Source organism: Leptopilina heterotoma, unplaced genomic scaffold (genome assembly GCF_015476425.1).
Source record: "Leptopilina heterotoma isolate Lh14 unplaced genomic scaffold, ASM1547642v1 Lhet_206, whole genome shotgun sequence".
Classification (NCBI taxonomy): Eukaryota; Metazoa; Arthropoda; class Insecta; order Hymenoptera; family Figitidae; genus Leptopilina; species Leptopilina heterotoma.
The window spans coordinates 574,070-590,672 of NW_025110922.1; the positions used below are offsets into that span (position 1 = coordinate 574,070).

Consider the following 16,603-nt stretch of genomic DNA (forward strand, 5'->3'; position numbering starts at 1 on the left):
AAATTTCTCTCTTTCAATAATTTCCAACAATTTTATTTTCAGAAAAAAATATTTAAATCCACCGCAAAGTTTAAACAGCGACAAGTGCAGTAATCCTGATAGTTCCGGTTACATTGATGACTCCACAATTAGAGTAAATGTTTATGAATATTTATTTAAATCTTATATTTAAAAGAAATTGGTTTACTAATTAAATATATTAGTTATTAATTATTATAATTACGCTCATAACTCGCGAAACGCGGTATTCGATTTATTATTATTTGCAAATTAAAAAATTAAATTATATTTTCAATAATATAAACACCAATTTTTGAATAATTCTAGATTCAAAATTTAATAATTAAGTACATAATTAATTATTATTGTTTATTTTCAAAAATTTTAAGTCCCTAAAAATAGCGCGGCGCTGAGAATCAAAAAATTTTTTTTGCACAAAACCGAAAAAGTCAAAATTTTGTCTGGAAATCAGGGAAAAGTCAGGAAAAAACGAAATAAATTTTTTTTTGCAACCCTTTTTGTTATTTTAGTTACAAATTTCAGTTGATTTTTTTAAGTGTGAGAATTAAAAGATTAATAATAATTAATAATTATTTTTTTTCCAGGATAATTCGGAAGAAATGTACAGTCTGGACAATGACTCATTCTTGAATTCATTGGAGGCAATGACAATACAAAATTATTGGACCGATAGCGTGAAACACACAAAACTGTGACAAAGTGTTTCTCGATGATGCAAAAAATCAAGGGCGTTATCGAAATCAGTTGTTGGGAAGAGATTAAAAGAAGCGCTTTACAGAGTACTTAAGCGTTCACGAACGCCTATTTATTATACTAAATTATTACTCATTAAAACGAAAACAAGCTCATCATAAGAAAATTTCTCCAAATTTACAATAATTTACCGCGAAAAGAAAATATTACAAATTTTTACTAATTTTATCAAAATTTAGTAAATTATTGAAAAAAAAGAAAGTTTTACTTCTTTTTTAAATTTTAAAACAAATTTCTACATTTTATTAATAAAGTTTTTATTTTACTAAAATACGTTTCTCTTTCGTAAAAATGAAAAACTAATTAAAAAAAGAAAAATTCAATAAGAATGAAAATTGAATTTTCTAATAATGTTTATTAAAAATTTGAAGAAATTTTCTTGACAAAAAAAAACCTTCGATAAACGATTTTCCGATCACGCACTTAACTATTTTCATGAATTAGAAATTTGAAGGATTTTAATTATCAATTATGAGTAATGGAATGAACGAGGAACGATCATTCTCGGCAGTTAAAAAACAAAATAGTTGCACTGAAATTTTTTTTACTATTTTCAACTTCGTGAAGTAATTGAGAATTTTGAAAAAAACATTTATTTGCAACATTTAATTGCAACATTTATGAAGTTATGTCATAATATTAGAATCGAAATATTAATTAATAATTTTATTACATATTTAATAATTACGTTACATAATTTTTAGGAAATTATTGATCAAATTCAACTAATTGTAAATTAGTTAATTATATAATTTTTTTTTAAGAAAAAGCCCTTTAGTTGTTGTTTTTCAAACAAAAATTTCTATTTGTTACAGTTGATTATTAACGTAGTTGAGAATTGACTAAAAATTTGTTGTCAGGGTAAAATAAAAATCAATTTTTGCTGTAAAATTGTTATAATGATAAAAAAAATTCTTAGGAATTAAGTACAAATATAAGACTAGGTCTAGGTTAATTGAAGTATAAGTATATATTTGACTCCGAGTATGTACAGAATTTTCCAATTCGAGAAAAGTTGGAATTTGTAATATTGTGTATTACTTAAAAATATCGCTTTGCGATCCACATCCCAATGACGTAAAGTTTCTCACTGCGCTTTAAAACAAAAAGGCACTTTTTTCAAATAAAAATTATCAAGCAAGTTTTAATAAGCATGTATTGTAAAAAATACAATATATATATTTCCGGAGACAGATTTCAAGGATAAAAAAAAGATCGGACCAAAATATACGTAGATTGCCTTTTTCAACATATCCATGAATAATTCTTTTTAAATTTTCAATGCGCTTTTTTCAATTCTCGATCTTTGGCTTCCAGTGATTTATGAATATATTTTTTTTTTACTTTTTAAAGTTTATTGTTATGATAGATAATTTAGAATGAAATTTTAAATTTTATCGAAAAATTGTAAATATATATTAATATTATGATTGAAATAGCTTCGTGTTTTGTATATAATTATATTTTTTTATTATTTTATTGTATAGTTGGTGATCGAGAATTAAAAAGCATTAATTAATTTGGTAGTTGTGTTTATTCTGTATAAGAAGATTATATTTCTATACAAAAAAAAAACCATTTTTTGATAGAAGAATGAATTCTATTGTGATTATAGATTAACGATCTTAATGGAAATTAGCCACATTGTCACCGGGTTGTGAATAAAAAAATATTATTATTAAAATTTGTATTATTTTATTACCTTTCAATTTAAGTTTTAATTTATTTTTTTTAATAAGCAAATCGTGACGCACTTTCAAGAAGAATTTACACGATTTACAAGGAGCAAACAATTTTAGGTTATGTTTATTATTTTTGGAATAAATATTCAGAAAGTGAATCAATTACTATTTACAAGTTATCGATGTTCAATTCTTCGTTACATTTGAAATATTCAATAAAAACTGGTTTTAAATTTGTACAATTAAAAAGGAACTTTTAATCAAAAGAAATTTGACCCGAACATAACCTACAATTCTTTTGCTTCGGAAATTGAAAATTTATAATTTCAATAAGAAAAATACATATTTATAATTTACAAAATTAAAAAAAATGTTATAAATTAATTATAAAACAGGTTTTTATCTTTTAAAGAATCATTTTCTTAACTTTAAAGAAATTAATACGATTAAACATAAAAAACCTTTGACATATATATATATTTTGCTGATTTTGCTTTTGTTAAAAACGTTAAAAATTTACGTGGGTGAAGTTCACAACGTTTATAAATACAACGATTGTAAGAAAAAAATATTTTTCACCTAGAAAACAATATTTTTTGTTGACAACTTTATATTTTTCAAATTGTTGATAAAGAAAATATTGTTGCAAAAAATTTGCAAAAAATTTGAATAGAAAAATTGTGAACATTTTACCAACGTGAACTTGTCACTTTTTTAAAGAACGTTTGTAACATAAACGTCTAATAATTAACACGATTGCTAATAGTTTATTTATAGCAAACAATGAAATCATTGAGGAAAATTAATTATCAGTGAATTTTACTTGGCAATTATGTTATAAAAAATAAAATTACAGCACTACAGGTTTTAGAAATTTTGAATTTGTGACGTCACAATTGAACATACTGCAGAGCCTGCAGAGTAGTCAGCTCAGTCAGCTGATCGTTTTGAAGCTGCATTCGCACGTGTTCGTATAATAAGAGTCCTAAGAATATTTACTGAAGAAAAAAGTCAATTAATTTAATAGAGATAAGTTGATTAGTGCATTTTGACGATAAGCAATACAAGGAAATGCAATAGTTTTGCCTTAGAAATAAGCAAAGTGTTGCAAAAACAGCTTTTATTATGTTCTGTTTACCATTCTTATTGGCAGAAGAACATTGTTATTATCATATTCTTGCGAATTACGAAAAGTGAAACGAACTAGTCAAACTTGGAATTTTTAACATAATAACAGTACTTAATTAAAAATGCAACGAAAAATATTTAATATACAATTATTTCAAAAGAGATTCTACAAAAAACAGGCGGTTCGAGTGAGATTTGCTCCAAGTCCTACAGGTAAATTTTTATTTTTTTACATTGGAGTTAATTTAAATTTTTATTCCTTTATCTTAATATGGCGAAAATATCTTCTAATGTTTAATTTCAAATATTTCACACTGCAAGAATTTTGAAAGTTTTTAAGCTTTTTAAGATTTTGCTTAAGATATAAACGTATAGGTTAGAAAATTCTTTAATACGAAAATAATTTTTTCACGACTATTGTTCTCTTCACTGAAGATAAATTAGAAAATTTAAATATTTTCAGGTTTTTTGCATCTTGGGGGTTTGCGAACAGCATTGTATAATTATTTGTACGCTCGTAAATACAATGGTTCGTTTATTTTGCGAATCGAGGACACGGATCAATCGAGAGTTGTTCCTGGAACAATGGAACAATTGCACGACGATTTACTGTGGGCGGGAATTATTCCAGATGAAGATCCGATAAGAGGTGGTCCATCAGGACCGTATATTCAGTCGAAAAGATTGGAAATTTATCAGTAATCAACATAATTTTAACGTTCAGCAAAAAAAAAAATTCTTTCTTTAATCAAAAATTTAGACATTAGAAATTTTTAAAGCACTTTAAAAATTTATTTTTAAAGTAAAAATTTTACTTTTACTTTTTCATTTATTTTACTAATTTAATAAATTTTTATTTTAGGGAAAATTTAAAAAAGCTCCTGGATAATGGAACAGCGTACCATTGTTTTTGTTCAGAGCGTAGATTAGAAATGCTCAAACGAGAAGCTGCTCGTTTAGGTCAAGTGCCGAAATATGATAACAGATGCCGAAGTTTGAGTAAAGAAATGATAAAAGAAAAATTAGGAATGGAAGAAAGTCATTGTATTAGATTTAAGGTACATATTTAATTTTTTATTTTCATAATTGTGAAATTAAGTTATTCAAATAAAATTCAAATTTCTTTGGAGAAATTATGTTTATTTGGTTTATAAAATTTTTTATAAAATTCAGTAATTCTTTTATTTTTGTTACTTTAGCTATTACCGACACCAAAACCTTTTAAAGATTTAGTTTACGGGGATATAACGTTTGACGCTGCCACTGAAGGTGATCCAGTGATTATGAAATCCGATGGATATCCTACTTATCATCTTGCAAATATTATCGACGATCATTATATGGGAATTTCACACGTTCTCAGAGGCGTTGAGTGGCAGATTTCCACTCAAAAACATATATTACTCTACAAGTTTGTATATTTTCCACAGAATTTTTATTTATTTATTTCTAAAATTCTAATTTTTAATTTTTCTGCCTCGGATTGTAACGACTTTTTGCATTTTTTCCGACTGTTTTAAAAAGAAGTCCATTTTTTTCAAATTATTTTAATAAAAAATGCATGCGACCTTTTTTGACTTTTCTTCCAAATATTGCAACAAAATACCACTTTTTTGGTATTAAAATGCAACATATTTTGATTTTTATTTATAGTTTGAAAAATAATTGTAGTCAAATCATTCAAAAATTATCTTTAAAAATTTTTCTTTTAGGATAATTAAATTTTTGAAATATATAATTAAACATTTTTAAATAATTGAAATTTTATAAAATTTTATTAAAAATAATTGATTTTTCTTTAAGTATTTAAATAATAAAATAATATTTGTTTGGAAATCAAACTTTGAAGAATTTCAAACAAAAATTTTTAATTTGCAAAAATTTAAATGAAAAATCTGCAAATGAAAGTTAATGAAGATTAGCTTTCAAAAAATTATATTAAAATATTTTTTAGAAAAGTAATTCTTAGAGTTTTTTCCATTGTAATTTTTTAAAATTCAATTATTTTTAATATTTTCAATTACACATTTCCGAAAATTCAAATGACTACAAAAAATTACATTAAAAACTTTTGAATAATTTGATGTTTTAGAATAATTATTAAAATTTTGAAGAAGACAATTATTGAAAAAACATTTAATTACAATTCTTCGAAGGAAATAAATTTATATTTTAAATTATCTAAAAATTCTTTTAGGAAATTCAATTATTTTCGAAAAAATACATTAAAAAGTTTATAAAAAAATAATTCTTAGAATTGTTTATCATAATTTTTAAAAATCCAATTGTTTTCAAAAAAAATTTTAAATTTCAATAATTTGTAAATTTGTTAATTATGTATATAAATTTAAAAATCTATTAGCTTACAAAAATTATTTAAAATTTATTATTTACAAATATGTTCAAAAAATTCATTTGCAAATTTTTAAAATAATTGAATTCGTAAAAATTTTAATTATTAATCTTCAAATGAAAATTAATGAAAATTAGCTTTCAAAAAATTATTTTTAGAAAACTAATTCTAGTTTTTTTCATTGTAATTTTTTTAAAACTCAATAATATTTAATATTTTCAATTACACATTTACGAAAATTTAAGTGACTACAAAAAATTATATCAAAAACTTTTGAATAATTTGATTTTTTAGAATAATTTTTAAAATTCTGAAGAAGACAATTATTTAAAAGAACATTTAATTACAATTCTTCGAAGGAAATAACTTAGATTATTAATTATCTAACAACTATTTCAAAAAATTCAATTATTTTCGAAAAAATATATTAAAAAGTTTTTAAAAATTAATTCTTAGAATTTTTTAGCATAATTTTAATTAAAAATTCAATTATTTGAAAAATTTTTTGTAAATTTCAATACATAATTTGTAAATTTTCTAATTATATAAATTAAAAAATCTGTTATTTTACAAAATTTATTATTTAAGAATTTATATATTCAAGAAATTTATTTGCAAATTTTGAAAATAATTGAATTCATAAAAAATTTTAATTATAAATCTTTAAATAAAAATTAATGAAAATTAGTTGTCAAAAAATTTTATTGAAATATTTTTTAGAAAATAATTGAATTTTTGAAGAATTACACTTGCAATTTTTGAAAATAATTCAATTTCAGAAGATTTCAAATTGAAATTATAATTTCAAAATTTCAATTCTTGTGAAAAAATACCTAAATTAAGCATTTGTTGAATGAAACTTTTGAATATTTGAAAAATTTATTTTAAAAATCAGTCAAAGGTCAGGGAAATACAGAATTAAATTTTTGTGACTACACTCAATAAAATAAACGACTTTTTTGATTTTTTTTGTGTCCTTAATCGACCAAAAATTTTTTGCGCCTTAAAGTCAATCCGAAGCCTATATTTTTAGAAAATGAGACAATTTTTAAATTCTACATAAATATAGTTCAAAAATATTTTTAATTTTACAAATTATACTGAATAATATAATTTCTATTCTGTAATAATATTTGGATTTCAGAGCTTTTGGCTGGACACCTCCACACTTTGGACATTTACCATTAATTTTAAATTCTGACGGATCAAAACTTTCCAAACGACAAGATGATATACGAGTCGATTTTTATAGACAGAACGGAATATTCCCGCTAGCTTTAATAAATTATATAACTACCACTGGTGGTGGTTTTGAGAGAGAACAAGGAACTCAACAATGCTACAATTACGAGGAATTAATACAACAGGTGCTTTTTCATTTTTTTTTCTTTTAAATATTTGTCAAATAAATCAATTTTCTTTACATTTTTTCCACTCTCAATATTAATATTCATTTTCAGTTTGCAGTTCAGAAAATAAAACCAAGTTCATCGAAACTGAACCCCGAAAAACTGTTGGAATATAATCAACTCGAATTGTCCACTTTATTAGAAAATGAGAAAAATAATAGAATTTTCATTTCCAGTATTGTTAATTTGGTGTGTGACACTTATCCCGATAGGTAAATCTTGCATTTTAATTTTCAAACAAAATTTTCCTTTTAAGTTATTTACTTCAATTGATCTTTCTCCATTTTTATAGAAAAACAGATGGCAGTTTAAAATTAGATGACGAAAATATACTTTCGACTTTAAAGTGGGCAAAAAATAGAATAACGAAATTATCAGATTTGGTTGAATCAAATTTGGCATTTTTGTGGGTTGTTCCGCCTTTGTCTCAAATTTCAAAAAATATTAAACATACAGGTGCGTTTTTTTTCAGCAAAGAAATTTATCCGTGAAATTTAGCAATAAAATATGGTAAAATTTCCATTTTATCCACAGATACGGTGCAGATCTTAATTGAAAAATTGACAGATCTCGAGGAGAATAATTTTCAAAATAATTTCCTTTTATCTTATCTAAGAGAGTTGGCAAAAAATAATTCAGTTCCGTTTGCTGAATTTATGAAAACTCTTCGATTTTTACTTAGTGGACTGAAGGTTAGTAATTTTATAAGAAAAAAAATTTTGTTTTTATATTCTTTTATTATATAAAATAAAATTTTTCAAAAATATGTAAATCTAATAAAATAAATACAATGAAAAATTAATTTTTTTTAGGATGGTCCAGGCGTGGGAGAAATGATGGAGATTCTTGGAAAAGAGAGAACTATAGAACGTTTGAAACGTTGTACCAGGTAAACAGTAGGAAGCATTTTTTTTTTGTTACTAGTCATCAATTAATATTTCATTATTATTATTTTTATTCCTTAGTTTGATATTTAGTCATTTTATTTTTTTTTTGTAATTTAAGTTTCATATTCGATTTTTTTTTAACCATCAAGAGTTTGAAAGTAATTTTTAAACTGTGATTGAACAAAACCATTAATATTTTTTTATATTTAGACATTTTATTTTTTTATTTCCTCTTTAAATTAATTTTCACTTTAGAATTTTTTTTTAACAATCACGATTTTGAAAGTAATTTTTAATCAGTGATAAAAACTGTGATTGAACAAAAGTATTAATATTCTTCTAGTGATGGGATCGACAAGCGGGATCGAAAATCAATTCAAGGAACATAAATTTATTCGCAGTCAAGTTGAAAGGAAGAAATAGAAATTTTGTTTTTTAAATTTTTACAAATAAATCAATACTTTTTGTACATAGCGTGTAAATAATTTACTTGTATTACGAATTTTTTGAAAATAAAATTGATTTAACGTAAAGAAAGTAATTTTCAAAAAAAGCTAAAAAATACAAGAATATTCAATTTTCTTTTCATGAAATTTTTTTCACTCTCAAAATGTATTAAATAATTTCGCAAATAAATGAGAAGAAAATGTTGAATTCAAAAATTTAAGTTTATTTTAACTTCGAATACACTGAAAAGTTAATCGATTGAAATAGAACAAAGATAAAAGTTTTGTAAATTGAATATAGTTTTGGGTATAAATATAAAATCACATAGATTAGAATTCCTCCCTCCAAGTTTTTCTCTCCTTTTTTTCAAATTTTCTCATGACTAAAAGCTATAGGAAATTTCGAATGAGCTATAATACTTCAACTACCATAAATATTTATGGAAATTACACGTTTTTTTTTAAAGAGGGGAAAATATTTTCATATTTCCGGGGAAAAAACTTTTACACGACTTACGCTTTTTTCGATGTTTTTTACAAGAATCTTTTCTTTTTTTTCTCAATATTTATTTTTTTTACCTACTCTATAATTATGATAATATATTGAAAGAATTATTTTCAAGAAATTTTAATATTTGAATTTAAGCGTTTTTTTTTAGAATTATTTCAATTTCTAATAAAAGTTGGTTTTTATAAATGAACAATTTTTAAATAATTCAATCAAATTGTAAATAGATATTTATACTTATTAACCGTATCCTATAATTGAAATTACAGGAAAATTCTGTTTTTTTAAATTAGAATTATTGAGAAGATTTCCGGTAAAAAAATATCGACCAGACTAACTTTCAGAAAAATATACACTCAACACTTCGGTGTAACAAATTCATACGCATATATACATATCACAGAATGTTCAGACTTAAATGAATTGCGGTGAAACAATCGTTTTCTACTTCTTAAAAAAATGTAATGTTCATTTTTCTTTTTCTTTTTCATTTTTTACTCTTTAAACATTCTTTCCTAATGTAATTAATGAAACAATCATTAATTTTCAAGAAGAGATTATTCATTTTTTGAAGAATTGGAAAAAGTGTCATATAAACACAAATTTTGTGTTCAAATGATGTTTATTTAAATATTAATTTAATTTATATTAATAAATTAATTAATAATATTAAAAAATTAAAAATTTAGCTCTTAATATAATTTTAGCTAACTTTTTATTTGTTAATTGTAATTCTGAATATTAATTATTGAATATAAATTTAAATTATAAATACGAATATAAATATTAATTATATTTCATATAATTAATTTATTGAATTATAACATAAAAGACAAAATTTCCGATGGAAAATTTCACCGAGATTCATTTACTACACTTATTTCCGATAGAATATTTTACAATGTGTTATAGAAGTTAAAAGTGAATAGAACTGTGAAAAAACAATTCTTATAAACTTGAGTAAGGCAGATTATTTTTTTTCGAAGAATTTGATTTCTTCTTTCTTTTGAAATGTGCGCTAAAATTAAACTTCGAAACATTTACAATATTTTATTAGATTCGCTCGATTCACATTCGCCCATTTTTTTTATATACTATTTTGTATTTTTTTCAATTCACTTTTCTAAAGAATTATTTCTATCTTACTATTATTATTATTATTACTTATTACTTTTATCGTTATTACTATTATCATTATCATTATTATTACTATTATTATAATAATAATTATATTAATATTATTATTGTAATATAATAATTATTATATTAATGTTATTATTATTATTATTATTATTATTACTATTATTTATCTTATAATTTTTTATTATTTTTTTCATCATAATGAGAAATAAACAAAAAAAATACATTTCAACGGAAAAAAGTATAATTAATTTGAATTTTTGACAAATTAGAAAAACAACGAAATTTATTTCGAAAAATTAAAATAAATAAAAGAAAAAGATTTTGAATTTGAATTTTTTAAGCTCAGTTTAGAATATACTTTTAGGGTTTTTTTTATAATATAAAAATTACGCTTTATTCTAAAGTAGAAGTGAGCGAATTTTGATTTACTTCGAGAATATAGTTTACGCTGAGTTAACGAGATTTCTTTTTCATTTATTGAGTATTTTTTTATCAAAGTACCTACTCTGAATATTATTCGATGTGCTATTAAAATAATTACTTATTTTTCATTTTTGCATATTTTAAATCGCAAACTATTTTTTTTTACACAATCATCAATAAATTTTCACAAAGAGTTCGATTTAAAGAATAATCAATAAATTTTCACAGAGTTCAATTTAAAGAATATCGACAAATTTTCACAGACTTCAATTTAAAGAATATCAACAAATGTTTAAAGAATCGAAATTCGAACAAAGAGTTCGATTAAAGAATAGCAACATACATTATTTACAGAAACATCAAATTACAATTATTGAAAATAGATTCTCATAAGTTGCGTATACTTTTGAGTTGAACTCAATGTTTTTTTCTAAAATAATAAAATTCAACTTTCAAGTTTAAATAATAGAATTTTGCTAATTAAGAGTCTACAATCAGTCTTTACTAAAACTTCCGAACTGTCATAAAGGTAAAGTAGATATATATATCAATTTTCAAGAAGAAGAAAAAAATGTTTCTCATATTTTTGAATTTTCGAAACGAGAAACATTTTTTAATACAGAAATCTTATTTTTTTTTTCACTTTGTAAAAAGAAAACTGTAAATAGAGTAAACTCATTATCACATCGAAAGCACATTTCACTGTGCGCAAATTTCCCAAGTGTATAAATCTACTTGACTGTCGAGAGAATATTGGTAACAAGATTGAGTAGTTTAGAGTTTACAGACTTACAGAAAGGCGCATAAGATCGTTACCGAAAATTGTATTAGAGGCACCACACAGTCAAACGCTTAATTTTATATATATTAATTACAATTATCTAACAAAGGAACTTAATTTTATTACAGACTTGTAAAAAAGATCTTAACACCTATAACAACTGTCCTGCTCGTCAATTTTTTTTTTTATTGAAATATCATTGTTTTTCGAATTAATTTTAGTGACAAGAATTAATATGACAAGAATTAATAGGACATGAATTAATATGTCAAGAATTGATATTAAATGAATTAATATGACATGAAATTAAATAAAATGAAATAAGTCTTCGAAAAATAATGATATTTCAGACGAGCGTTGGCAAGGAACAATATATTTACAATAAAATGGAGTAAGAAGTTTAAATCTCTTCAGTATTTCTACGTCAATATAAAGAAGTTTATAAATTCACTGAGAGAATTCGAAATTAAGGTCGTATTTTCTACATAATTAATTATTGAGATAGTTTCTATATCTATAAGAGTTTGAAAAGAAGCTTACGATTAATAAGTTTTCTCTATAATAATATAAAACTATCTCATTCACATAAAATTTATGCGTAGCGATTGAACGAGTTTTGCTTTAATAATTCCACAAATCAAGGGGAAATTTTTCCTCTTTTAATAATTATTTCCTAAATTAATTCTTTATCTACAAAATAAATTTGAAAATTCGAAAATCAGGCTTTGCATTCAATAATTATTTTTAAAATGTCTAAAATTCACTACGATAAAAAAATTGGAAAAAAAGAATTTTTTCTCTACTAGAATTTCAAAATTTCTTTCCTTGTTTTGTGGTAGAAAAAGCGTTTAAATCTCGTTCACTATTTTGTGCAAAGCAGCGGTATTATTCCAATCAACAATACCTTTGATTTGAGAAAAAAAAAAATATTTAATAAAACGTTCGTGAAAAATACACGTACATGTATTTTTATCTTTTTGATTAAAGAGACTAGAGTTTTGGCACGGTAACTACTAGGAGGAAATACTGTACGTATTTCCTTAAAGTAAACATTTTACGTGCCTTAACAAAACTAGGTGGTTTTCATTTACCTCGATATTTAGTATAATAAATACTTACTTCTTAGTATCGCAATCAACTATGATTGGATTCATTTCATTCTTTTTTTTTTGACGTCAATAAATGACGAGTATTTTAAATAACAATATCCTATTTATCGTGCGTGATGATTAATTAATTCCGTATTTTTCTACTACCTTAATTAATTAACCATCGAAAAAATATTTTGATTCATAAAAAAAAATTGACTATACTCTAGGAGAAAATAATAGAAATATCAACAGGACGAATTGTTGAAAAAATAGAAATGAAAATAGAAACAAAAATAAAAATAGAAATTAAAATAGAAATTAAAATAAAAATAAAAATAAAAATAAAAATAAAAATAAAAATAAAAATAAAAATAAAAATAAAAATAAAAATAAAAATAAAAATAAAAATAGAAATAAAAATAAAAAGCAAAAATTGAAATAAAAATAGAAATAAAAATAGAAATTAAATAAAAATAAGAATAAAAAAAAATAAAAAATAGAATTAAATTAAATTAAAAATAGAATTAAAAAAAATCATAAATAAAGAACACAGTCGACAGTGAAAGATAATAGTGATTGAAAAAATTATTTTCGAGAGCAAAAATTACTTTTCTACCGGCTTAATCGAAATTTGATCTGATCACCAATTTTCATCCACGATTGCCTGGCAAGATTAGCTATTAAGATCGTTAATTGCTTGTAAAATACGCTTCACGTGACCGACCTTTGTAATTCCTAACTCCTTCAAATCTCTTCTGGCCAACGATAATAATTCCCGTCCACGAATATCGTGCGAAACAAAATTATCGACATACTCTCCAAGTTGAAGATTCTCCAGCCAACAGCAAACCTCCTGCACTCCCCAATGTGTCACTTGATCTCTCGCCGGATGATTGCCTGCATGTCCCACTGATCGTCTGAATTTCAGCCAAAACAGTCCTCGATGTCGATTCTTTTTGTCGCTCTGCTGAATGCAAATAATGCGGGAAAAAAGAAAATTCCGATTAATATTAGACAATTTTAAACAATTTTAAACAGTTTACAAAATTTTAACTAAATCAAAAAAATTTCAAACAAATTAAACAATTTTAAACAAATGGACCCCGAAGGAAATTAATTTTCGATTCCAGTCGATTTTTCAGTATAAAATTTTGAATTTAATTGTTTTCTTCAGACTTAACAAACTCAAGGCTCGAATCAGTGAAAGTATTTAAAAATAGTAAATACGGATTTTACGGACCAAAAATAAAAAAATACGGACCAATTATTACTGAATAAAATATAACCAGTCTGAGTCAAATAAGAGAACATTTTAATTAAAACTATAAATTAAATTTTTCATAACTTAATAACTATAAAACATGAAGAAAGGTACCTAAGAAGAAAACGAATTATAGGTTGGGTTCGAGTTAGATTTATCTTGATTAAAAGTTCATTTTTAATTATTTGAATTTTAAACCAATATTAATTGAATATTTTGAATATAATGAAAACTTGAAAACCAACAATTTTTAATTAATAATCTGTATTTTTACTCAAAAAATTTAAAACATAACTTCAAATTTTTTCCTTCTTAGGTACCTTTCTTGGGAACGCGTCACAATTATAAAGATAACTGATTAGTAAAATCATTATCAATTCAATTATTATTTACAAAAATTTTATTTGTATTTCAAATAATAGAAATTCTGCAATGAGTTTTATTATTTATGAAAATAATTAAAATTCCTATAAAGAATTTTATTATTTATGAAAATAATTGAAATTCCTAAAAAGAATTTTATTATTTATGAAAATAATAATTGAAATTCCTAAAGAGAATTTTATTATTTATGAAAGTAATTAAAATTCCTAAAAAGAATTGTATTATTTATGAAAATAATTGAAAATTCTAAAAAGAATTTTATTAATTATGAAAATAATTGAATGATTGCGAAGAAATTTATAAAAAAAAATTTGCAAATAATTGAATTCCTGTGAAATTTTTAGTATTTTATGAAAATAATTAAGTAGAATTTTATTAAATTTTTTTAAATAATTGGAATTATTTTGGAAAATTTTTGAAAATAATTGAAACTTTGCCAAGAATTTTATTAAAATTTTTGAAAATAATTGAATTTTGGAGAATTATTTAATTATTTCTAAAGATGGTTGAATTTCTGCGAAGAATTTTATTACTTTTGAAAATATTTGAATTTATGAAATCATTTGTAAATTTTCCAAATTATATCGTACAATTTACGAACTTTTCGTCTGTTCTCAATCAAATTACGGACTTTTTTTTTTAAAAACTTACTTTTACGGACTTCAAGCAATTTACGGACCTAGTTCGAGCCCTGCACACTTAAAATTCAAAATTTATAAAAAAAATCGTCTGAGACCGAAAACTAATCTATTTCCTGCGGGACGCTTAAAAAAAATTGTAAGACAATTTTTTCAATATACAATTAGGTACATTTCACTTCTGACAACTTTTTAGCGGGGAATTTGTACAGTATGCATCAATATAATTCTTTCAAAAAATTATTGACTTTGGTAATAATTACATAATACGATCATTGTTTACATTACTTAATTTTCAGCCTATTTGGAATGGCTAGTGAACCAACTTGAACTTCCATGCAATTATGGAAATAACACCGACTGTTAATTATTTACATAACTATAACGAAAGGGGAGCAAATTATTTAAAGCGGGAAGTTAATATTTTTTTCTTAATTCACACACCTTAGGTTTCTTTATTTTTTTTTACGAAGAAACGCAATTCTGAAATGTCGATAATTATGTTAAAGACAAAATTTGCTTTTGTAAAGGAAATAAAATAAAAAAAAAAGGATTTTCAAAGTAGTAAATGCTTGGAAAGGAAATAAAATTTTAAAAAAGTATTTTTAAAATAGAAAATGCTTGGAAAGGAAATAAAATTTAAAAAAAGTATTTTTAAAGTAAAAAATGCTTGGAAAGGAAATAAAATTTAAAAAAAAGTATTTTTAAAGTTTTGCTTTGTAAAGGAAATAGAATTAAAAAAAGGATTTTAAAAGTAGAAAAATGTGTAAACGAATGGGAATAATCGAGAACGTGTTTGATTTAAAATTTAATTTAACGTTTTTTACCTGATCTTCAGGTGGTAAGTGCTGTAGGTACACGAGACAAGTTCCGCCTTCGTCAAATATGCATTTTCGTAATTCTTGCTCCATTGTGGCAAGGGAAAGGGATAATTTATTTTCAAGATCTTCTCTTAATTTCTGTAAAGTGACAAAACGGAAAAATATTTTACTGACAAAGAAAAATGATTGTTTGTCTAATACAAAATAATGAAAAAAGAATGAAATGAGATTTAAATAGTGTGAAGAATTTTATATAATGTTGTAATATGTAAATAATGTAAATGTTTTCAAATAATTGTAAGAAATTCTTACTAAATTGTGCGCTTTATCCCTCAACAATTCACAAGATTCTTCGTACAATTGTCTGGCAGTGGAAACCAAGTCCGTGACAACGGGTCGTAAATTCACCTAGAAACAGAATATTATCTCGTTAAAATTTAAACTTATCAAATTTATTAATTTATTTATTTATTATTAGAATTTATTCTATGCTCCAAAAATTCGGAACGTTCAAATATTTTTTTATCGTAAATAATTAAAAAATTTACTTACTAAAATAAAAATTAAAAACGTAATGTAATCTTCTATATTAATAATCGTTGTAATCCGGTAATCTGTTCGCAGTTTGAACTTAGTTGTTTGCTTTTTTGTTTCCTAACTTTTTTAATAATTTTTCTTTTCAAATATTTACAATTTTAAAATTAATGCATTAAAAATCATTGAATTCTTGCAAATAATTTTGTCAAAAAATTTGAGAATAATTGAATTTTTTCGAAGAATTTTATAATTTATAAAAATAATCGTATTCTCGCAAAAAATTTTATTAAAATTTAAAAAATCCTAATTAAATTCTTTTGAAGAATTTTTTTTTAAA

The 16,603-nt window shown here is 23.2% G+C and overlaps 3 protein-coding genes across 10 annotated transcripts in view; 2 read left to right on the forward strand and 1 right to left on the reverse strand.

The window, feature by feature from the left end:
- The window catches only part of LOC122501232, a 52,833-nt gene extending 51,845 nt beyond the window's left edge, over positions 1-988 (forward strand). For 3 of the 5 annotated variants that reach the window (XM_043610543.1, XM_043610544.1, XM_043610546.1), the window contains exons 6-7: positions 43-133; positions 606-987. In XM_043610543.1, the coding sequence (XP_043466478.1) occupies positions 43-133; positions 606-716 (202 nt within the window). In that variant the 3' untranslated portion in view covers positions 717-987. Of the gene's footprint in view, positions 1-42; positions 134-605 lie in introns of all 5 variants that reach the window. The other 2 variants (XM_043610547.1, XM_043610548.1) reach the window with 1 other exon arrangement.
- A 2,397-nt stretch (positions 989-3,385) lies between these two features.
- LOC122501255 (probable glutamate--tRNA ligase, mitochondrial) lies at positions 3,386-8,702 on the forward strand. The gene is made up of 10 exons (XM_043610587.1): positions 3,386-3,797; positions 4,048-4,282; positions 4,447-4,642; positions 4,784-4,995; positions 7,082-7,304; positions 7,398-7,558; positions 7,639-7,802; positions 7,881-8,038; positions 8,159-8,235; positions 8,577-8,702. The coding sequence occupies exons 1-10, from the start codon at positions 3,707-3,709 to the stop codon at positions 8,620-8,622; spliced, it is 1,563 nt and encodes a 520-aa protein (XP_043466522.1). The 5' UTR covers positions 3,386-3,706; the 3' UTR covers positions 8,623-8,702.
- Positions 8,703-13,175: 4,473 nt separating this feature from the next.
- LOC122501236 (diacylglycerol kinase eta) overlaps positions 13,176-16,603 on the reverse strand; it is a 96,439-nt gene continuing 93,011 nt past the window's right edge. For 3 of the 4 annotated variants that reach the window (XM_043610556.1, XM_043610554.1, XM_043610555.1), the window contains 3 exons: positions 16,042-16,137; positions 15,736-15,867; positions 13,176-13,592 (listed from right to left, as the gene is read on the reverse strand). In XM_043610556.1, the coding sequence (XP_043466491.1) occupies positions 13,299-13,592; positions 15,736-15,867; positions 16,042-16,137 (522 nt within the window). In that variant the 3' untranslated portion in view covers positions 13,176-13,298. The remainder of the gene's footprint in view (positions 13,593-15,735; positions 15,868-16,041; positions 16,138-16,603) is intronic. The other variant, XM_043610557.1, reaches the window with a different exon arrangement.